This window comes from Anomalospiza imberbis, chromosome 8 (genome assembly GCF_031753505.1).
Source record: "Anomalospiza imberbis isolate Cuckoo-Finch-1a 21T00152 chromosome 8, ASM3175350v1, whole genome shotgun sequence".
Lineage (NCBI taxonomy): Eukaryota > Metazoa > Chordata > Aves > Passeriformes > Viduidae > Anomalospiza > Anomalospiza imberbis.
This window is the reverse complement of record NC_089688.1, coordinates 28,144,563-28,168,997: the sequence shown is the minus strand read 5'-3', so window position 1 is coordinate 28,168,997 and position 24,435 is coordinate 28,144,563. Positions and strand designations below refer to the sequence as shown.

The window sequence follows — 24,435 nt, the reverse complement described above, 5'->3', positions numbered from 1 at the left end:
TTTTAAACTCACAATTTAAAAAGAATCAAATGTTTGGATTACTACATTCATTAAACTTGTGCACTGATAATAAGGAAAACATGGGTATTTTGGATGGATCTACATTAGAAAACTGCTTTTCCTTCAAATAAAAGCTATGTCCTCCACAATGTATTGACTTGGATAGCAGAAGCTCTGACAGCAGACAGAGTCCCTTCAGCCTTTGCTCAGTCCTCATCAAAATTCCATCATCAATTGGCTGCAATAAGCAGCAACAGAACACAACTATTTTAAAGCCACTCAACACTCACTGTAGTATTGCAAACCAGGTCTTCAGCAGAAAACAACTCTACAATAGCCAATATTTTCAGTTAACTGCCAATAAAATCAGTATCACTTTCAAATCATTCAACCTGATTTTTTTAAATGCCAAACTTAATACAGATTCTATTGAAAAACTATTTTCATTATAAATTCTCCTTGCACACTTTCTCTGCCCAGCTAAAAAAGGAAAGTCTGGAGTGCAAGAGGACTTTGTTATAGCAGTTCAACTCAGGAAAGAAATACAGTGTTGGTTAAATTCCAACTCACCTCCCATTCCATATATTTTGAATTTTCCATACAGTGAAATAGTAAAGGAAATAGTTATTTTGACAGGCAATATCCTAATGCTTTATTTTATTTGCATAGTGCCCTGATAATTCAAGAGAAAACTATTCTGAAGTAATTCCTATATATACACTTCTCACTGGATTTAATTACAAGGTTCTTTTACAGCTTTCAAAAAATCCATTTTAATAAAGTTCAGACTACATTCAATCAAGTATCTCAGAAAATGATGGTTATTAATAATATTCAAACATATTAAGTATAGATCAGGTCAAATAATCACTCATTTCTATCTAAAAGGATTTTTCCTTCAATTAAAACAGAAAAAAAATATTTTCAGTCATTTAAAAGGCATAAGAGCTAATAAGTGCTATTCATCATTTACTAAGAACTCATGCTTTGTGCCTCACTGGTTGGTGTCATTTCAGGATAATACAACTTCATTTAAAAACTGAAAAAAAAAAAAGTAAACCCAACAAAAATGGAAAAGGTGAGTTTTGGGGGACAGCCAATACTATTTAATAAGCTCACCACAGAATCTTCCCCCATCACAAATCTCAAAAAAGGTCAGAATTTACATGAACATGCGAAATATACTATTTTCATAAACAGCTGGGGTTCCTTTGAAATGCTCTCAATTTTACAGACCACTTTCAAATGAGAAGAAACCACATTATCTGTCTCAAAAATCGATATATCTGTGGCCCACAACAGTTTTTACTGTTTTTTTCTCAGAAGTGGAGTTTCCATTACTGAGTACTTAAAGTCTAGCAGCCCATAATGAAATACCAGTTTTGTGTATTGAAATCAATGTCTGAAACTAAATCATAATTCTCTTTACAATATAGCTCCATTGTCTCTAAACTTCAGCCAGCCAAATCTCATTTGTTCAGATAATCAGTTAAGGAAAACAAACCAATTCTCCTTTCTCTCTAATAAAATGATGTAGAAAAATTTTGCTATTTACTCAATACAGTGCTACCATGAATGACTCAGGGAAAGAATTTAATGAAGTTTTTTTTACAAGAATATATTTAAGTGCTTCTACCAGAGAAGGTTAAATATCTATTTTATCCTTGGTGGAAACCACAGGAAAAAGGGGAAGCCGTACAAAGAAGCTCAAACAATTAATACATTTCCAGATGTAACAATCCAATAATCAATCAGTATAGACTGATTGATCTTACCTTAAATTGAAAACTATTAAAAAAGAACCTACTTGCTTATGAAACAGCTGAAAACTGATGGCTTGATATAGCAAAAAAATTATTTTTTATTAATAAAAGGGTTTGATGAAGGGCACAGTAATGCTGCTGTAAGTCCTTTTCTTCAGTTATTTCCCTTCTTTCCTTTCCAGAGAATTTCCAAACTGCCTCTGTCCATGATGCTACAATGATCAGCAAGGATGGGGGCATGTCAGAACCCTTTGTTTTTCCTCCTCAGCTCTTTGCCAGCACAAAAGACCAATAATGATACATAACATTTTGATAAGCCATTTTTAAATATGATCTGTATCTTCTATAGTACCCAAGATCCCCTAAGAAACACCAAAAAATTAAAACCACTCTAAGAACATTGATTTCTCAAACGTTAACATATACTGAAACTGACCAGTGTTTGTGTGTCATGAAGGCAAAAGTAATAAAATATATCAAATTCTTTGTTCTAGATACCAAATCTATAAAAAACTGTAGTAGCAACATTTGTTTGCTAGAAGATGATCACCTTGAAAAGGTTTTGTCCTCCATAAAGTTTTATAGGACTGCTTATTCTCTTTTTTTTTTAATCTCTTTAAACATTTGCCTTCCACAAAGGAAATATCACTTTCCTTCCTTCTGCTCCATAGTTAATTGTCCAAAGCTGACTGAAGTAGCAGTAGCCAGCAATAATAATATTGATGTAGAGGGTTGCTACTGTAACACAGCATGCACTGAATTTAATCAGTTACAACAGAGCTGCATATAATAGAATTTTTTTTAAAGAACTCCCTGAAATATCTGGTTTTGTCAGTCACAACTTAGCTATGGATTTTTTCTGATGACAGAAGGACAAGTAGCCAGAAAAGCCATCAGTTATTTTCTTTTCCTTCTCTAAAGTCAACAACTTATCTTTAACCAAAGCAGTAGGAAGAGTAAATCAAATTCATACTCTACTGGAAATCTGTGTTATTGCTTCCCCCTGGCTGCAGAGTAATTCCTAGATCCTATCCCATACATGGCAATTTCTGATTTGTGAGATTAATTATGGGATAATCATGAACAATGACAGTTTACAATCCAACCCCAGCAACAAGAAAGAACAGAACAATTACATTAACGGGTAACAGGTGGTGACCAGGGTAATCAAGCTGCATGTACTTATGTTTTGTGGAGACCCCAGCACTACAACTGGCAGAAAGAACAGACTGTAGTGCTGGGGGTATTTGGTTCATGCAGGTGAGGAAAGACAAATGCCTGGTGGAGCCACATGTTGAAAAGAAGTTTGTCTCCACTGTCAGCAGCCTCCTGCAAGTGTTTTCTGGAATCTAAACACTCTATTGGCTGCTTTATAAGAAATTCTCCAGTCTCCTTTCTCATTTTCTCAAAGCAGCAGTGCCAGGAGATGGTGTAACTGCAAACACCTCTTCCACGGGGCTGGTACTTCACAAGAGCTGTTCATTCTGAGTTCTGGCTCATGTGACTTAAGAGCATCCCTAACTCTTAACCGGGTTCCAGTCCTGGCCCCAGAGCAGCATTCCCAGGTGCCTCCATTGCACACCGTGACAGATGCAATGCAGCAGAGCCCTGCTATTTTCAACTGCTTGAACTGGGGTCAAATTGTAAGTCTCTGCAACCTATTCTGACCCTGCCTGAGAGTAAGAAAAAGCATTGGCTATGCAGATATGTGCAATTCTGCTTCAAAGCTAGCCTTAGGCAAGATGTAAAGCCAGCCCAATCCACAAAGTCCTTTGACCTCCTTCTTTCCAAAAACAAGCACAGAAACTAAAGTTACAACTTTGCTGGATAAGAAAAAAATCAGACTCAATAACAAAGCAATTTTATGGCAGCCATAACCTCCCTTTCTCTCTTGCTCCCAGTAACTGGGCACAGTCTATGCTTGTTTCTCTTTTTCCTGTATGAGTAAACATCAGCATCACTCCCACTCCTAATTTCATCTCAGTCTGAGCTCAGTACCTAACTAATTAAAGGCAGAAGTGTCTTCACCTTATATTTAGCTTTAATCTTTATGAGTCTATTTCAGACATAAAGAACATGCAAACTTCTCTGTTCTTTTTAGCTGTGCTAGTCTATTTTAATCAAAATAGCATGTAGAAGCATTACCTTAACAGTACATCCCTAGACAATTGATGCTTTGCACCAAAAATTACAAGCATTTCATATAAAGAGGTTTGCCTTACAACAAATGCCTCCTGAGCACTGGAATTCAAAACAGATCTCACTGGCATGGGATCTGTGAAAGGCTTGGGCAGCCTGCCCTGTTCCACTGCTTCACTGATATAACCTGCACTGAGCAAAACAGATTATTCACATGCCAGTCCCTGAATGACATGGCCATGGCACTGGAGGAACAATTGTTCAGAAAAAGAGATTCACTTCTTTGGAAAGAAAATCCAGCACCATATATTTTTCAAATAGGAAACTGGAAAGATATTAATTAAATCTCTATCCAGCATGCATACAAACATAAACCAATTGGGCACAAGAGACAAGGACACTGCTTGCATTCCTTCTTTAGCCAGGAGTGTTTGAACAATTGTAAAAAAAATACCCGTTTTGCTCTGCACTTAACATTTTTGGAGGTAGCCTGAAGAGAAAGTAATGACTATGAAATATCTTAGAAAACAGCTAAAGTCCAGTGGTAAGAGGATTCTCCTCTGTTGAACTTCCCAAACTAAAAAACATTTTTATATATGTGCCTACAGTCAGTTATGGAAGATCCTAACTTAGAAGCCAAAGTCAAATTCCTTTATTCTCATTAAAGAGAAACTCTCATGCCCAAACTGTTCCCCATTTTCCAGACAATTAGTACTAAATTTAGAAGGATAAAAGGCATATTTCATAGGGACAGAACACAACAAAGTCCCAAGGTACAAAGCTCTCTGCAAGGTGCTTTGCAGTCTTGCACTGTCTTCTAGGAATGATACATGACATTCCAGCTGTCATTCTTTATTTCTGCAAAACTGGACAATTTCCTGAATAAAATGTAATGTTTGGATGTAACAATGCTCAACAAAGTGTAGTTTCACTTACAGAGAGCCTGCAACTCTGAAATATCCCAGAGAGCCTCATGAACTTTACATATAATATACTGAATATACCAAAGCAGACAAAGTGAGCCTACTGCAGAACAAAAAAAAAAAAAAAAAAAAATCAACAGAAAGGCCAAGAGTGACATACAATACTGCCAAAACCTGTATTTTCCTTTTCTTCCAATTTTAGATTTCCAATGTTTCAAGTGCTTTCTGAGAGTTTGAGCCATTAGAGTGCATTTGGGTCATGTTCTGAAGCTTTGATATTAGACATATTTTTTAAATGAAAGCTGCAATTTAAGAAAAAATGACTGATGCAAGATACAGGAATTAAAAGGAAAAAAAATAGCTCAAATCCTTGAAAGATCTGACAATAATTACTAGATGTAGAGAAGAAAATGAGTACATTTAAAACATAAATGTACTCATAAATGTTGAGGTAGGAGTTTTATTTTATTGTTCTCCTTAGAAATCTAATGATCCAGCACTGTGAGAACTGGCTGAGGGCACGAACTTGTCCTTACAGAGGCAAGCTGAAATTTTCAAGCAGTTAAATAAGAAGAGAGGCAGTTGCTAAACCCACCAACTTTGCTAAACTCACCAGCAGCTACATGACAGATTTTGCTGTAATTCTCCTCCAAATGTCATATGTAATGGAGTAACCTGCATTAGCATGTCAAAGTTTTCTCTTAAAATAAAAACTCATGGACTGGACTCAGCAGGAACAGATAGAAAACACCTCTTATCAAACACAACCAAATATGTAAAACTAATGGTGAAATATTATCAAATGATAGAAATAGGGGGGAGAAAGTGTTGAAATCAGGAAAAAAAAAATGCTGTTCCTGTGGTAATTTAAACTCCTAAATATATTTTTTAGCTTTACTTTAGAAAACCACGAACCACCATGGTAACCAGTATTAAATGGACTATACCCTCAATCAGAAAAAGACACTTTCTCAATAGAATAAGGGGAGGATTATTAAATTTCCAGCAAAAAGAATTCTTTTTTTCTGTTTAGTTTTGGGATTTGCATCTGTGTCTCTGGTAAAGGAAGATCAAATCAAGTGAATTTATTATATGATTGCTGCCAATTCTTCCCCTACAGGAAAGCAGCAAGAGAAGCTCTGTGTGTAAATAATTGGGAAAAGATGTACTCTGCTATCTGCAAATAAAGCTGCAGTGATATCAATAAAATGGTGAATTTGACTCTTAACCCATTATATTTCTTACCTGTAGGATGAATTGTACCATTCTGTGGAGGGAAATTATACAGAATAGGATGGCTGGATATTTTACAATCTTATGTACAGCAGACTTTCAATAAGTGCTTATTTTTTATGCACAGATTCTTACATTATTAAATAGTTATTTAAAGCTTACATACTGGAAAGATTTTTACCAAATAAATACCGTACATTTTAATAAATAAAATAGTATTTCTTCCACTTTTACAGAAGAGGTACGTCTAAGAAATTAATGGTGTGGACATTTATTAGAACTAAAAGAAGCAATACATTTTATAATCTTGAATTTATCCTTCTTACAACTATCAAAAATATACTATGAAATGTGAGATTTAAAATAATACTTTTCCCCCAGTATTTTCCTTCCAGCAAGTAGTTCTTCATTACAGAGGTTTTGAAGCCCAATTTTAGCCCAGTTCTTACACGGTGATGACAAAAGCTGCAGACACACAGCCAGTGAAGGCTTTCACTTGCAAGAGCCCAGGCTTACTGAAACTTCTCAAAGAATTATTTAACTACTCACTTAATCCCATCACTTTCATATTTTTCTTCCTTGCCTCCAGCAAAATTTTTCTCATTTAATATCAAAATTTGAACTTTGAAACATCCCCTTAGCATATTCTGCACATTCTCACAAGCCTATTCCCTGAAAAGTTCCCTGTGTATGATCCTGCATAGGGATACACCAAAACATAAGGAATTTTGAAAATGTCTGTCAACAGAATTCTATCAGAAAATAAAATCAGCAGCTAGTAAATCAAGTGTTAGAGAAAATTAAATAAAACAACTGCATTGAAGCAATAGTTTTCCCCTAAAAATACAGTTTAAGTCACCATGATTTTCCTGTTACTACCAATCACATACTTCATTTTCAAAAAATTAAGGGGAAAAACAAGAAATCAAGTATTTTTATTTGTATCTGGTTTTAATGTTTACAGTCTAGTTACTTAGAATAATCAAACCATTTCAATAATTCCCTTGTGATTAGGAGATTACTAAAGTTTTTTACCAACTGAAACTACCAACTTAACAGAAACAAAAATATTAACATTTGACAAATATATGATCCGGTGTCATAACAGAAACATTGTAAAAGAGAGTGCAAATGTGTCCTCCCAGCTGCTTTACAACACAAATTTTAATTTCAAATGGGTCTGTGCTTCATGCCATCCAGCAGCCCAATCAAGACACGAATGCAACTGAGAGATGGGTATGCTAAAAAATACACAAATAAATAAAAAATAAAATAAATAAGATCTTCCTTAAAAGCACAGAGTTGATAAAGTAGGGAGGGAAAAATAAAAGAAAAAGAAAGTGTTGTAAACTTTCCCTGATTTCATAAAACCTCTGCCCACAGGCATGGTGTGTACATAACAGAGCCCTGCAGCTATGACTTCTTAATCAATAGGATTCTTGAAATATCAATCTAACTTTCTCACTGAACAGCCAGAGTCTGGAATTTTCATCAAAATACTTCTTTTAGCAAACCACAAGGTTGTAGGTTTACTGCTGAGGTTGTAGGTGGTAGGTTTTTAGCTAACTAGTCAGTAGCAAAATAACCCCAAAACATTAGTCCAGAGCAATAAAGAACAGTATTCCCATTTTGAATCAAGTTTCAGATGATTTATACAGACTATAATAAAGTAATAAATACAAGGAAAGCATTGAGCTGATTTTGATTTCTCCTTATCTTCTAGATAATGACTGCATATATATCTTATGATACATTCAAGAGAGATTGTGAGTGTACAAATTATTTTTGAAGAGGAAATAGTTTTCTATTTTTTAAGCATAATACAAAATAAATCAAGTTCATATTCTTCATATGAAGTTTAGAATAAGTATGGGACTCCATTCAGTGACTCATTAGTAATTGTTGTTTTTTTTTAATGTTCTTCATCTTCTGATGTTCTAAGTGGGATAAAAGATCCTTTTAGGATAGACAAACTCAGGACAGCAGATTCATACAGCTGAGCAGCACAACCAATCATATGAGACAAAAGTTCCAAATCAGAGTGGAAAAAACAGCGACGAAACCAGACACAGGACAAAAGACAGCAACAACCACAGAGATACATGAAAGAGACTGGAGAGAAGGCCTGTAAAGGGTGCCTTATGTGGAGGGTAGTCAGTAAAGAATTGGCATTTTCAGCACAGAGACCGTTTTCTGTGGTTCAGGTGTTAGAAAGGACAGGAGAAATTGTTGGGGTTTTCTTCCTGGTCTTTGTATACTTAGAAAGCTAGTAGCTGATAATCAGATCATTCATTAACACCTAGAACTGATTAATTGTGTGGGCACAAAGAGAGGGAAAAAAAGACTTCTTAGTGAAGACTTAATTCAGAGCTTTAAGATATTATCATGCCAGCTTTTGTCATGATAAAATTTCATCACTTAGTCCTAATCTTGGTTTCCCATCTCATCCTGAGAGTCTTCAATTAGCTGGACACAAAGTCCCAGAGGTAGCAGGGGAACAGCAGAGCTGCCAGCACAGCTCTTTCTCACGGATATACACAGATCCCCTGCATCAGAAAGTTTTGTTTCTTTACCATTTATCAAGCAAAGTGTTACAGGTAGGATCCAAGCCAGTTCATTGAGAGTATCAAAGACAAATTCACGGATCCAGTGAAAGTGGATGTCCCTTGGAAGGCAGAGCAGAAACACCTGGTAGCTCTCTCTGCTGGGGAGGAGTCAGCTGGCTTCATGAGCCTTCTCCCCAGTTCCCAAAAACACTGCTAAGGTAAGTTTGCTGCCAGACACTATTAAAATAATTATAACTGCAAAACAAGTAAGGTTCCTATTAAATAACACGGTGTACCTGCTAGAAGAGACTGAAAGAACCATCTTTACATATAAGGCTATACACAATTAATTTCAATGTGTTATTTCTCCTACTTCATAAGTTACTCTACTTCAGTACTTGATTATTCTTAGTACTCCATTTGTTGTGAAGGTGCAAGCTCTTCATCTAAACACAAGAAACTATTCCAGTGCAAAAAAAGAGTACTTTCCATGACAGGTCTACACATTCCTATGGTCTCAATTTTATCATGTGAGAAAATGTCTAAAACACCTTAGTAAGGTTCCAAAACCCTAGAAATTGAATCACTGCAGATTCCCATCAAAATAGGTGACAAATGTAATGAATGTAATTACCAACTCATATGTATTTTTCCTTACACTAATGTTTTAAAAGCTTAAGAGAAAGAAAGACAAATAGAAGTATTTCTCCAGTTTGTTCTTGGAAACAAAATAGATTTTTTAAAAGTCTTTAGTGCCTTCAAGATATTACTAATATTTGTGATATAATTCTTTAACTAAAGTCTAAGTAATAGTGAAATTTCCTGAGAAATGTAGGGAACACTATATACATCACTAAAACATTAGCAGGTCAATCACAAAACCCAGTACCAAAACAAGGATGTGAAACGGGAAAAATAGTGATTATTCACTAATCAAGTATTGCAATAACTTTAGACAACATTTAATTGTACTCACAGTTGACACTGATCTCCTTTGATTCCCTTGGTTGTGCAGAAACATTTTCCTGTTTGCATGTGACAGATATTTGCATGTCCACTGCATGTGCAAGCTGTAAAATCAAAAAGGAAAAATGAGATTTCCTCACTCATACTTAATTTCACAACTAAATGAATGTTCACAGATTTTACTACTTCATCCCAAACACTTTTCCAACAAGCTGTATTGAAATATGTATCTATTACTACTTCAATTATAATCTTTTTCAGAAAAATTCCCTAGCATATAACTTACTTTATTTTCTGCAGAGTTAAAAACTATTTGTGTGCCATTAGAGGCTGTCCTCCACAACTTAAGTAAGAGCAGTTTGAGAAAAGCCATTAAAACCCACCATTTCAATGTGCAATGCAGAAAATTATTCATAATTCATCTTTGCTACACAGGGTGAAATCCTGACCAATGACAAAATCCACTTATTTTGAAATGTCTAATTAAAGAATTATTGCAGATGTTTGGTAAAAGATCTAATATAATTGGAATTCTTGCTATTGACAGAAGTGAACAAAAAGAAAACTCTGAAACCATTTGAACAGAGGCAGAGCAAACACTACAGGCATAATCCACAAGAGGAATTTTCTAGAAGCAGGAAACAGGAAACTTTAAAAGGTCCTGGAATCTGAACTGAAGGAGAATCACAGGATCATCATCCCTCCACTCCACTTCAAGGCCAAAGTAATCCTCTCCACAGAGGTCTGATCACTGCCACTCTTGCTGCCTGATAGAGTCTCACCTCAAAAACATTCTCCTATTCCCAGTTCTTGAGCACTCTTCTTCCTTTTCCTTTCCATGTTTATTTGAATTACTATCTTGTTTAGGCAGCCATTTTCTATTCCTAAACCAAGTGTACAAAATTTAGTAATCTCTCCCTGGTGAATGTGTCAATACATCCCTGCATCAAAGGAATGACTCCTAATAATATTCACACCACACTCAAAGTCCTTCTTTAATCCAAAGTAACTCTGAACCTACCGTGATGTTCATATTAGGCTTTCACTGAAGTTTTAATTATGACTAAGATAAAGGATTTAATATATGAGGTCCTGCTTGGAAACAGATAGGGTACCAAGTGGTGACCCATATAAGATAAAAGTTTACTCTCTACTTTATAATCTCATATTGAATTCCTATCACAGACTCAGTTTTAAACTTCCCTTATACTGATAAGGAATAACACACAATAAATCCTTCTTTGACAGTGTCCCATCCCATACGCACTGTCACCTCTCTGCCTCAGCCTAAAACAAATAGAGAAAAAGGTACTAGACAATGTAAAAACCTAATTAAATGTAAGATATTATTGAAATAATATGTCCATTTCAGGACTTCAATGGTTTGTTCAGCCCTCAGAGGTCATTAAATAGCCAGCTGAACTTAAGGAAGAATTCTTACTAAGGAGGTGCCAGGCATTCAATCTGTCTGCAAGAAACACCAGAAATTTCTATGCAGCACATAGTGATGAGTGATGTTTTTCTCTGTTTCATAACAGAACACTTCCAAAAAATATCTGTAGTTACCACAAAATCCTACATTTTGTTTTTCTGCTATCCTCTTGACACTCTACATTAAATGGTCATTGAAGTGCTGCCACTACATTTTCAGTTACATTTCCCCAAATCCATTCACGTTTTCCACTCTACATTTATGGAATTATTATTTAAGCAATTTAAGTTGGAAAAGCCTCTTCACAAAAATTAATTTTAATTGTGTAAATCTTTGCAATGCTCTCAGTGAAAAACACACAAATATATTCTTAGCAGCTTATTCTGCTTATAGTTATAGCACTGTTAAGTGCTCTTAACAGTGATGCTCCATTACAAGACAGCACAAAAGTTATAAAGGAGCTAAAAGGGTGAATTCTGAAGCACATTCCAAAAGGTGTCAGTGTTTTGACAAATATAAAAGTTATTGCCAACTAACCTTAATTGATTGCTCCCAAAATTATTGCTCATTTAATAGGAAGTAGATCACAAATGTGAAAGTGGAAAACACAAGTGATTACATAGTAGCAGCACTCCAATGAATATTTATTACTCCAATTCAGCAAGTTTCTATTAACCACACTGTTCCTGGATAATACCATGGAAAAAGACAACATCTTTGCATTTATATTTTATAAATCTAGAAAAAATCTGTTTCACAACAATGAAAACATATTTTGATATGCTTTTTATATGCAGTTAATTATCTTGGGCTTGCAAGTGTGTGATGAAAAATGGATTCCTACCAATCTGTGGATCTCTATGTGGGGGTAACTCAAAAAAAATCATTTCAGCCATCACTGCTGTTACTGAAGCAAATGTGAGTGTATGTGATCAAAAAAATGCAATAGCAGAAGCAGGACAATATTGTAGGACATTTGGAAGAAGACTGACATTCTGCCATTACCCCAGTATTTCCGTACTCCTCTACACATATTTTCTTTAATATTTTCTATATGTTTCTCTCTGTTTAACCACTCTTAGTGAATGGTTTCTCCTGGGATAATAATGCAGCCAATAGTTAAAACTGCAGCTAAGGTAGGGTCTTTCCCAGCCTAATGCTACTAGTTTTGCTACCTTGAAATAGACTAAGTCTTGGGATCCGTTTCAAAATCATATTTTGTATCAATCATTGTAAGCTGGCAGAAATCAGGAAAGGAGATTTATTTTATATTTTCCATACTTTTTTGAGGCCAACACTTCAGTTTGTTTACTGAAAGGGGTGTCAAGAACTGGAAGAGGCTGTGCAGGGAAGTGGTGAATTCACTGTTCCCAGAGGGATTTAAAAGATGTGTGGATGTGGCACCTGGGGATGAGGGCTTGTGATGGGCTTGGCACTGCTGGGGTAATGATTGGACTGGGTGAGCTTAGAGGTTTTTCCCAAACTAAATTATTCCATGATTCTGTGTACTTTGTGCTGCACCCTTGGACATAAACAGGGAGTTCAGCCCAACTTCAAGTTTTCCCATACTATTCTTCATCTTCCACTTGGGTTTGTATCTTGCACACCTCCTTTTCTTTAAACAGTTATTTTAAACACTTAATTACCATGCTTTTTACCAAGAATTAAATATTCAAAATAAATAATCTATGGCTTACAATAAAAACCTACTTAAAAGATAGAATTTAAACCTTTGTTTTGTTATTTTTTACATAATAAGTGAAATGATGACATTAGAGCTTTAAAAACAACAAGAACAAAACTCACACTTGCAATATCTACTCTATTTTTAGGGAAATAGCAGCTCACAATACTCTTTTGTACAACAAGCAGATTCTAAGTGGAACAGAAAGATTATATGAAAACAATATAATCCAGTAGAGCAAATCCATGCTGCAAAATCACAACCCTATAGAATTTATTAAATAATAAATCCACTGTATGATTGATTCCAAGTTGCCAGCTCAGCATATAAATGTTCTTGCTGACAACAGAAGAATACCCATCACTCTTTCCATGCAGTGTGCATTTTAAACAATTGAATTTAAAAACACTTATTGCTTAGCCCCCATCTCCATCATACAACTGCAAGAGCATTTTTCTCTCAAATGGAGCTACTACATATGGTGATTTAAGTAAATATGTTTGCTTACATGAAAGGTTGCTAAACCAGAGCTGCACATGGATAATTACTATAAGACACCTTGCTGATATTTTTAAAGGAAAGCTATGACAATGCCATTAAATACTGAAGTGTGCTACTTTGTTAATTTTGCTAACATTCAAGGCATAAGTTAAATCAAAAGAAAAGGAAATGGAGCATTTCTCTTAGATTAGGCTAAGTAAGAAATAACAAGTATAAACTTCTATTAGGTCCAAAATTTTAATACTCAGTTTCCCTCTAAATGTTCACCTATACAATCTATTAGTGTACTCATATGGCAACTGCCCTACAGAGACTTTTCTACACTAGGAATATTGCAAAACTCTCCAGTCACTTAATTCTCTAGAAATGTGTGTTGAATGCTCTGTTTGCATTCAACAATTGCTTTTATAGGAAATACATCCATTCAGCCTTTGAGACAGGAAATGTAAAATCAAAAAGATGTGCCCAATAACACTTCTGCAATATCATTAATTAAGGAGCATTAAAATTAAGCTAAAGAGCTTCTGTGAAGCAATGACCTATGAAACCAGGAGTACAAAGAAAAAAAAAAAAAAGAAAAGGTAAAAAGATGCTATTAAAACATAATGCTGTTCATGCAGAAATGGAACTGTCATTTTACAGTGACATGATTATCCTCCAAAATAAATCAGTCTTAATAGAATAATTAACACATATATAACTAATTTTATTTTTCTCTTTCTTGTTTTACCTTGCGATTTGTATTTCTTTGGTCTCAAATTAATTTATTTTTTATAGTAAACTAATAGCACAGAAAAGAAAAAAACACAAGGTGTACTAACACAGTGCTAAGGACTGTGAGACAGAGAGAAAAGGTAAACAGAATAGACAAATATTTTGGATTTCTGTCACTCAGGGAACTTAAAATCATATTAAAACACAGACAATTTCACTAAACCTTGAACACTACTGAGATCATGTAAGGTAGACTGGTAAGGCAATTACTTTTTCCTGAAAAGCAACAGTCAACAATCTGGAAATCACAGGTGTCACCTCCTTAGCTTTCAGGATTAAACATACATTCCAGAAGGGGGATATTTATCCTAATAAACCCAGGAACTACAAACAGACTGATTATCTGTGGCAGAAATCAAAATTTAGTTTGGTTGAACTTAAAGACAACCTTCACCAATTAAAGGCTTGTATTTGTTCTTTAGCCGTTTTTGCTCTGATAAAATAGCTCCGCAGTGTTTGTATTTCATTATTCCTTCTGTTCAAAGCATTCATCCTGAAAAGTGAACTGATTTCTTTGTTTATTTGTAATAAATACCTCTCAAGCAATCACAGTAAAGCTGTCTTTAATCATCAGCAACTAACAGTATAAAGACAGCTTGGAAAACCATAATTTTGTTTTATACAAGTAGATAATGAAAATGCAACACACAAGATTAACACTGAAAGACAGGATCTTTTTTCTTGTTAGGAACTGAGCAGACCTAAACAATTAACAAGAGTAAGGCTGTGCCTGAATCTCTCATGCCAATACTGAGCCACTGTACAGTCTAGATAGTTATTTTCAAAGCAAAAACATGAAGTGAAGATTTTGGATACCTTCATGGTCTAATGTCCATACTGAGATTTGTTTAAGACTTTTTCAGACAATAAAAGGCCTAGTACCTACTATTATTATTGTTATTATCGTTGTTGTTATTATGTCTTTTTAAATTTTCTTAAGACAGCAACTTCTCTACTAGTTTGGAAATTTTGGTCAAAAACCTCCTTTCACCAAAAGGCAGTTATTTTTTCCCCTCATTCTCTCTAAAGAGTATACTTTGTAAGTTATTACAAAAAAAAACAAAGAAAATATTATTATAAGGCAGTATGAAATGCAAAACTATTTAAAAGCATTCAAAAATTTTTCATACCAGCCTTAAATGTAAGAAAAAATTCCAATCTAAGGTGAAAAGCATCTGAAGTCAACAACTGGTGATTGCACCTATTTGTGTGTATTTGGTCATTCAGAGTAAAAGCCCAAAGAAAAGAAATTATTTCTACAATTTATCAGGCAGAAATGCCACAAAATGTAAAGAAGTCAGCAAATCATTTCCCTCTGTTAGTCATTAGGAGGTTCTAAATAAGACTGATTTTTAATGTATTCCATTGCAAGGGAGGCTTTTTTTTGTCTTAAATAACTAATGTGGTCTGGCATTATAATGTATTTCATTTAGCACTCCGAAAATGAAGGCAGAATCAACTGCAATCAAACTGAAATGCCATTACAAGTTTTTTTTTTGAGGATTTTCATTCGATCAGTTGAGGAATGAGCTGCATGATGCCTCAAAATCTATTTTGGCACCAGCTCGGGGGGGAGTTCCCAAGCCCCTCTAGGGAAAGGGGTGATCATTTCAATCCAAAACACACATAGAAAGGGAGATGCAGAAATTAGAAACAAAAAAAAATTCCTACTTTTTCTATTGCATTTGGGATGAGAAGACTGGCTTTGGTCAAAGGCTTATTTGAGGATCAAGTAACAGTGATTTAAGAAAATGTCATCTTCAGCTTGCAGCTGCCTGCCCCCAGTGCCCCCTGAGCCACACACAGCACCTACGTGAGCTCCTGACATCACCTTCAATACAGGGTAAAATATGTTTGTTTATCAGAGGCTGACAAAGTCAATACATTTCTAGACACCTCAAAGTTTCTAAATCATGTCCTGCCTAGCTCCTCTAAGAACATCATTTGGAAACCAGTGGATTTACACTTTTCATTAGGAAGGTGAACATACTGATATAAAGCTCAGACAGCACATCAGAAATACATTTTGTAAGTATTCCTTACCACATAAAATAAATTTATAGCATGTAAATCTGAAAAAAAACTACAAAAATAAGAATGTAGAACAACTGGTTCATCATTGTCAGAAACTGTGTTCCACAAGAACATGCAGGAGGACTTAATCACTAACATCAGTAAGAGCAAGAGAACTGTCATTAATCATTGCAAGTAGATTAAATAAGCACAGAGATAAAGGAATATAATATAAATCAAACTGCTGTATCTCTCTTCAATATCTGTAAAAGCTATAAGTGGTGATCAATTAAAGGATGCCTGAATTCAAAGTTCTCAGGATAAGATGCTGAACAAGCACAAAATGCCTGCTTCTTACACAGATTACGATAGCACAAGTTGTTCTTATTCTTTTTACTAATTCAGATACTTTTGTTGCATAGTAGACCTCAGAAACAGTTTAAATTATGTGGTTTTTTTTCATTTTTCTTTTTAAAAAGCTGCCTTGTTCCTACTCCACTTGAGTAAATTAGAATCAACTTTGCTGGATGGAGAAGTTACACAAAGCAGTCCAGTGTAACCATCAGGCTTAAGGAACAAAACTGTAGTTGATAAAATTGGTTACTAGTGATTTAACTACACAATTATACTGTGATTGTTCAGGATGGAAAGAAAACTTTCTTAGGCAAGAAAAAAAAAGTCAGTGGTTCTGCAACACAATCCTAAGTTGATGCTTGAACCAGCTCTTTGCCATGCTGACTGCTCCTAAAATCACATCATTCTGCAATGAGCACACACACCCTGGTTTAGGAAGTAAAGTCAAATTTAGAGAATCAAGAGGGAGCTTAAAACAGTTGTACTTGACAGGAAGTTCGTAAAAATCTTCTGTATGCAGTCAAGGAAAAAACGTCAAAAATATTAAACATGTTGAACAGGCATCCTGTCAAAAACTTTTGAAATCCCACAGCCACACAGACAATCTCTCTCTGGAGGTTAATCATGCTACATTCAACACTTTTCTTCTTTTTTTCTCTCGTAAAATTATGAGCATCCAAATGTCTACTGATACTTGACAATGATACTTTCCTAGAAGTGTAACTCCAGGTTCTTCACTTAACATTACTCTAAGTAGGTTATGGAATAAAAATGTATCTATAAAAAGTTTCCTAATTTTAGGTTGAGGTTTTGTTTGAACTTACAATTAATTGTGCTAGAAATCATACTTTATAATATAGCTCTAATCTACAAAAAAAAAATTATCTGTGTACACAAGAATTAACAGCATATTGAGAAGTTTGCTTAGCACATTTTGCTTGGCAGTTAAAAAAAACTGGAACAATAATTTTTAAAGATGTCTTTTTCCAAGTTCCTCAACAAAGTTTTTCCTATGGCAATCCACTTCTGGTTTAGTAGCACAGGACTGATTTTGAATACATTCTGATTGACATGAACCTAATTTAAATTCATAACTAAGCCCAAGAACAGGCTTCACTCAGTGCTCAGACTACCTTGGATACTGTTCAATAAACAGCATTCATTAAAGGAAGGAAAAGAAATTTTCAAATCACCTTTGGGGAATAAGGTCTTCTTTAAAAAGTGTTTATTCTGACTACTCAAAATCTGCAAAAAGCAACATGAGGCTTTTCTTGAATAGATTATTGTGCTAGAATCCCTTTGCTTTGTGTTTCATATGAACCAAGAAGCCCTTTTCCTTCTACTAAAACCAAATTCCAGCATTTTAGTTAATAATAAATGTTTTTATTCTACGATAAGGTATTTTATTTTGAAAAACCAAGGAATTGGTGTCATCTCTATTCAATACTGAAAGGTAAAAAATGAATTAGGGAAAACAAAACAAAGCACCACTACTACTGCAAAATGGGATTTCTTAACAGTCCCCTCATTTGTCAAAACCTTCAGATATTTTGTTTGTACAGCTTGAACAAAATCATGTTATCTGCTGGAACTTAGCATGTGAGATTTTCTTTGAATAATCTTAAATTACAGCTTCTTATCACAGTTTTGCTGTGAACTTGTGACACACTGTTTTCTTATAAACCAAGGTACAAGCAAACAGGTTTTTCTAATTTAGTTCCATATTCTAGTACCCAAAGACAGTACAGAGCACACGATAATCTTTCTTCCACTGATTTCCAACATTTACCTACTTTTATGTAAAATGCCTTTATTCACATAGGCTTCTGTGGTCTTGTGTCATAAGCATCCAATCCACTCAAGATCCATTTTTTTTGACTAATCTTGAAGTGTCTGGACTAAAAGATACTTGTGATTTTTTTTAAGTTCATACTTAGTCACTGTGAAAAGAGGGCTTCTAGAATACAATATTTAACCTAATACAACATTTCCTGTAAATTTTAGAAAGCTAATGATGGAATGCCAAACGTGTGATCTTGCACCAGTGAAGTCCACAAATTCCCTACATGCTAGACATTAGAACAGCTAAGCAGAAAAACTGTATAAAACCTCTGTATCCCAAGCTGCCATTTCATAATCTAAGAGAGTCAAAACTCCCATTTGAATATTTGTTCTACTTTAGGAAGATGCAGAAATAAATGCTTTTGCTGACATTTATGCTGCTAATTGAGAATATTTATGCTTCCTACATTTCCGTTTTTTTCCAGCAGATGTCAGTTAAAAGCTCTTTGCCTACATTCTTAGTCCTACCTTAAACAGGACTCATGGCCCCAGAATATAAAATTTTGGACCAAAAACCTTTTTGAAACAGAACTGTGTGTTGCAGAAGGAAAAAAGTCCAAGTTTACAGCTGTCTCTTGATGAAGATTTAAATGCAAGACTTTCTCTCTCCTTTTTGGACTCCAAAAAGTCACTTCTCAGGCCAACAGCACCTGCCCAACTTTTCCTGTTGAAATAGCATCATCTATCAGTTCCTAAAGCTGTTAGTCTCCAGGTGTTTTAAGACCAAAACTCGCAGTACAATGGCTGCATATTTGATATTTACTAAATAAAACTATTCCTAAGGAAACAATTAATTCCACATTTAGGTTTACTGTCTTAAATAAAGTCACAAAAATTTATATTCAGATGTTTTATGTTTGATGCTTCTCTACCAGCCCTATGCAATCCCAAACTACAGGTGATTCTAAAGCTACTTAGCAATAGTGTTAAAGTGAAAAATTAAGACTGCTGCTTTCTGTTCACTCATTGGTTAAATAACTTTTTGAAACATTCAAAAATAAGTCTAAATGTAAATTAGCAGGTACCTTTCTATCAACTACATACAAAACAATTTTAATTTGAAAAAAAGAAGTGAATAAAAAATTGTTTTCCTTGTCATGTTATCAACTTTTTCCTTTATGAAAGACAGGTTGCTTTTGGTAATGTGTGAAATTATGTAATCTGCTGTCCATCAAATTCCATATACAAATTCTGTGTACATATTCATATATACATGTGTAACTATATTCTAAGAATATGGCTGGAGAGCAAACAAAGGCATCCTGTTTACATCATCCTGGGCTCTATGGGCCAGTTTTCCTGGGATCTATTTCCAATTGGTTTTCTTTAGCACATTTCTCCTATTTTTCCATGGATAACCTAATTCAAATTGATGCTTCTGTTGCTAAAAAATCAGAATGCGGATTATTTAAAAGTACGTGCACAAGAGTGGGTTTTGGTGTAGGCATCCCAACTGGATTCTTTTTATAAATATCTAACACACTGATTACCCTCTGTGATATCCAGGAAAACAGCTCTGTCTGTTCATGAGGGTGCCCCTGGCAGCTGTTAACAGTCTTTCTTTGGGAGAAGAAAGGAAGGAAATCAGAATCAGCTCCTTCACAGAGGGTCATGATGAAAACACATTATGAAGATTGCCACTGCTGAATAGGTAAAAATGATAGAAATAGTGCCAGAGAAAACAATTTGTAAAGTCACCCATTAGGCACCTTTAAAAGTTAGATAGAACCTAAAATCCAAGGAGACCATTGTCAATCTGCTGCCAGGATGAGTTTAACATCTTTCTCATGCCTCTCTTTCAAAGACACTTGAAGTAATGGCTTGTGGCACCCTTGGCCTCTTCTCTCAAAACCCCACATCTCAGCTGTCAGTAACTCAGCAGAATAATCTCATTTTCTGAAGAACAAGATTTGAACACCATGGGAGAGCATTCTTCAGATATAACTTTGGTGACAACACATCACTAATAAGTTTTAGTTTTTATTCTTTTAACCAACACTAATAATTAGAAATATGTATCTATACAACTAATCTACTGCTTGGTTAAATTTCACCAAAATCCTTCACCTAAGGACTTTCACAACTTAGTATTTTATTGATGCCTGTCTGTTTTACTTTTTCTAATGTCTTGAGGGATTTCCTGCAGTTATATGCCAGTTGGATGGCAAAGTTTATGTGGAATGCATTCAAGCAGCAGCATGTGTAGATGTATGCACATAGGTGTACAAATACAGGTGATGCACACGTGGTGTATATTTGCTAAAAACATACTGACTTTTGATAATGGTTTGAAGATCTCGTGAAAAAATCAGATGTTTCCAGTAAAATATTAACTTTACCTTTCCAAACAGAATGATTACAAAGCAAACGTGGGGGGAAGCTGCTGCCTTTGGTATTGCAAATGCCCAATGTGTGATAACAGAGAAAGGAAAAGATCTATAAAGGCAACAGGAATGCTGCAGACTTGCATAAAAAACATCACTCCAACAGCCTGTGTGGTTGGAAGCTTTTACAGGATGGTCCTCAGTGTCTCTGGTGCCTTTAAGGGCTGCTTAGAGATCAGTGCAAGTCAAGACACAATGCTCCTGCTGTGCTGGGACTCACAGCCTCCTTCTCCTGCAAAAGCAACAATGGCAGCACAATTCTGGGAAGACTGAATGCTGCTTGGAGTGTTATCCCGTTATTAAAGAAGATGAGAATACAGCAAAATGCTTACGTTGTCTTATTATTATTAAATGTATTATACTTTCATTGCGTGTGTCATTAGTTACTGTAAAGAATTTTTTTCCTGGCATCTCACAAATTGTAAGGATAATTTTTTAAAATACCATGCATAAAGAAAATGACAAGGTGATAAGCAGCTAGAGCAATTTTTTTAATACTGACAACTAAGTAGATGATAAATAAGTTTGAAAATAATACTGAAAAACATCACTAAGATGAAACAAAATTGTTCCAAGCAATCTCCCATAGTAGGTTCTTTTTGGTACTTTATGTACAGGCTGTAGTACACACACAGCTCTTTTTTTTTTTTTTTTAATAGAATTTCTATTTTAAAACTGCATATTTCCCAGAAATGCAGCACATAAAAGAGCAAGACCCAGAAGAAAACAAAACACCAAGAGAAACCACCAAGACAGCAAGCCAGGACCTGTTACCACCTACAGTCAAAACTGCTTTATTTCCAAAATCCAATAATATTCAATGATGAATTTTCTGTTACTGAATTTCAATATTCATACCTTCAAAATCATCCCTCAAATGGGACTTGAACAAAATTTAGAAAAAAATTAATCAAAGTGATTTGGAATATCTGCTTTCAAGCTCTTCAACACCTCAGACCGAAAAGCTTCCCAGGTGTCCCAGGAACAGACACTGAGCTGTGATTCTCTCATCTAATCTTTTCCACCGCACAGAATGTGCCTTACTCTGTTCAAGACAGGGTCTGATTACTTAAACATTTCTGGCACAGGCTGACAGCACTGAATTTAGCACTCCAAGGACTTCTCATGGATTTGCTTGACCTGGAAACCCAAACCTGTCTCTTCCCAGAGCATCCCATTCCCTCATGCTCAGAACTCACCTCTGCCTTCCCTCTTATTTTCTTGCACATTGAGATAACTCTTCAAAAGGATGCTGTAACTTTACCTGGTAACTTGGGTGGTACCCTCTCTTCATGCTTTCTTTGCTAGACAGGGGGTTTAGATGACAAATCTTAAGCATGTGCACAGGGTCTGGAATTACTAATTTGTGCACTATAATTTATTTCCAAGAAGGAATGCAAATCTTTTTGTGTAATCTAAAATACTTTATGATTTGAGGTAAGAAATTAATTTCATTTTCTATTATGGCTACCTATTTGACACCACAGACTACCTGAAAACATTTTAATTAGTGTAAGAACAGATAACTAATAGATTACAGCCACAGAACTTCCCTTAGCATAAAAGACCCCTGCAATTTATTACTGATTTTTGTACAGAATGCAGCAATGAATCAAATATAAAATAATTCAAACTATATATTTGTACAATGAAATGTCATAAAGAACTGAAGGAGCACATATATCTTCACTGCAAGCCACATCTTAGGACAACTGAATATAAAGCTCATTTTTACACCAAGAATACAAATTCTAACTCCCATTCTCTGTATTGAAAAGAGACTTCAAGTGACAGACTTTAAATGAGTAACTGGTATTAGGTATGGTTATTTCAAGAAAAAGAATAGTAATGATTTCTTAAGAAATATGACTATTGCCGAACTATTGCCCATCAGCAACGAAAATACCACATTTCTGACACAAATAAACCAGAGTCTCAGCTACAGGGAAAACCTGCATAGGATGCAAAGCTTTTTAAGTCTACAGCAACTAAAATGCTACAGATTCAAAAGTAAGTAGTACAAATTAGTGACATCTTAGTAACATTAAGGACCCAAAATATGGTAAATACCCATAGCCATAGGGCTATACACAGCTCAATTTCATATATAATCAGAATACTTTATCTTCACCCAATACCTCCCTGCTTTCTAGATCTCAGACTCCAAGACACTACAGAATATTAGCACTGGAGAAAAATGTGTGGCATCAGCTAGTTCCCTACCCATTTCCAAAGCTTGAGACATTTGAAAATTTAAAAGGGATAGTGTAAGTGGTAATGCAGATTTCATAGCATATTTAAGTAATCTTTCACGGTTTAACCAGTAGAAATTTTTCCTTGTATTCCACCTTAATCTTTCTTGTTGCAACCTAATCCCATTACTTCCTCCTCAACCAAAATGGGGGCGTGGGGGAAGGCACTTTATCATCTCCCTCTCTTTTCAGCTTCCCTTCAAGCATCTGAAGCCTGCTGTTGTGCCTCCATCTTTTCTTTGTCCTTCTGCAAGGTTTGTCACATTTACTAAGCCTGCATCATATCAGGATGCAAAGCAAGTCCTTAGATCTGTTTTAAAGCTATTGAAATGTCAGCAATTATAGTGAGTGAAAATCCCAAAAAGTCAATTTTTTTACCAATTCTTTATTCACAACTATTCTAAACCTTTTGAAATCTGAATTTTATCTTTTTTCTATAACAACCGTTACTCATTCCATAGTAATTTAATACCATAACACTATGCAAACCACTATAAATGTATCAGTTATCTGATGACAGTTGTAAAGCCACCATTAGTATCAGAGTGGAAAAAAGAAATTGTATTTTAATAGAATTTGTCATCCCTGGACAAAGGTCAGAACAGAATTGATCTCTCAGAGGTGGACTGTCATTTCTTTTAGAGCTTTCTGAATTATCTCCTAGGAGTATAAACAGAAAGGATTTACGAAACTATTGGCATAGCTAAGGAAAAAAGATAAAAGTTTTCCAAGGACTTCAAGGCTTCCTATGCATGTCCTCCTCCTTCCTGAGGGCTAATGGAACTTATATAAAAAAGGAAGGTTTTCTTGCAAATCATTTTAGTCTGTATCACCAACAGTCAAACTAAGAGCTCAGATTTTACCTATAAGTACATATATCATGACAGCAGGAAACGTAATGTGTGTGCTGAATACATAAGTGCTTTCTTCAGGACACTGGAAGAAGTTATTTTATGTCATGAGTGTGCTAGGGAAATGACCTGCAGATTTTGTCCCAGAGCACACGACTTCACCTCTGCACTGCAGAGATCAAGTACATCCTCTGTCCCCAGCTTTGACTGCTCTCCAGTTCAAAGCAAGCTATGTCCTTGTAACTATAGCAACTTGACCCATGAAGAGTATTACAGTATTACAGATGTACTTTCAGAGTTTTAATTGTCATCTTTTCACACCTTTAAAAAGTTTTCAACCTGCATCCCCAAATTAATCAGGAGCTTCAAAGGGAAAACACACCATGTGCTCATACAGCCATGGAACAAAAGGCTGAGTTGGTGGGGTCCAGCCAGAAACTCAGCTGGCAGCAGCAAACTGACACAAGATGCAACTCTAAAGATTTGGGTGTTTTTTTAGTTCCTTGTGACTCTTTTGTCCTTTGGTTGTCTTTTTCCTATAATTTCCTGCCTTCTTTTCTCCTTATTTCAGTCACACTTAAGCTCAGCTTCTAACTGGGTTGCCCTTTCTTTAACTCATATTTTTCTCTGTATGTTTCTATTTTAATTATGGTTTTAATTTCCAGCCAACTTTATTTTTTTTTCTGCATTACCAATAGTATTAGCAGAATAAAGGAGAAAAGAAACAGAACCATTACTTTCTTCCTTTATGCTTGCACTGTGCCTGATCCCAGCTATG

At 35.1% G+C, this 24,435-nt stretch overlaps 1 protein-coding gene across 10 annotated transcripts in view; it reads right to left on the bottom strand.

The window, feature by feature from the left end:
• The window catches only part of ATRNL1 (attractin like 1), a 431,792-nt gene that overhangs the window by 288,476 nt on the left and 118,881 nt on the right, over window positions 1-24,435 (bottom strand). For all 10 annotated transcript variants that reach the window (XM_068198166.1, XM_068198161.1, XM_068198163.1 and 7 more), the window contains exon 20: window positions 9,581-9,674. In XM_068198166.1, the coding sequence (XP_068054267.1) occupies window positions 9,581-9,674 (94 nt within the window). The remainder of the gene's footprint in view (window positions 1-9,580; window positions 9,675-24,435) is intronic.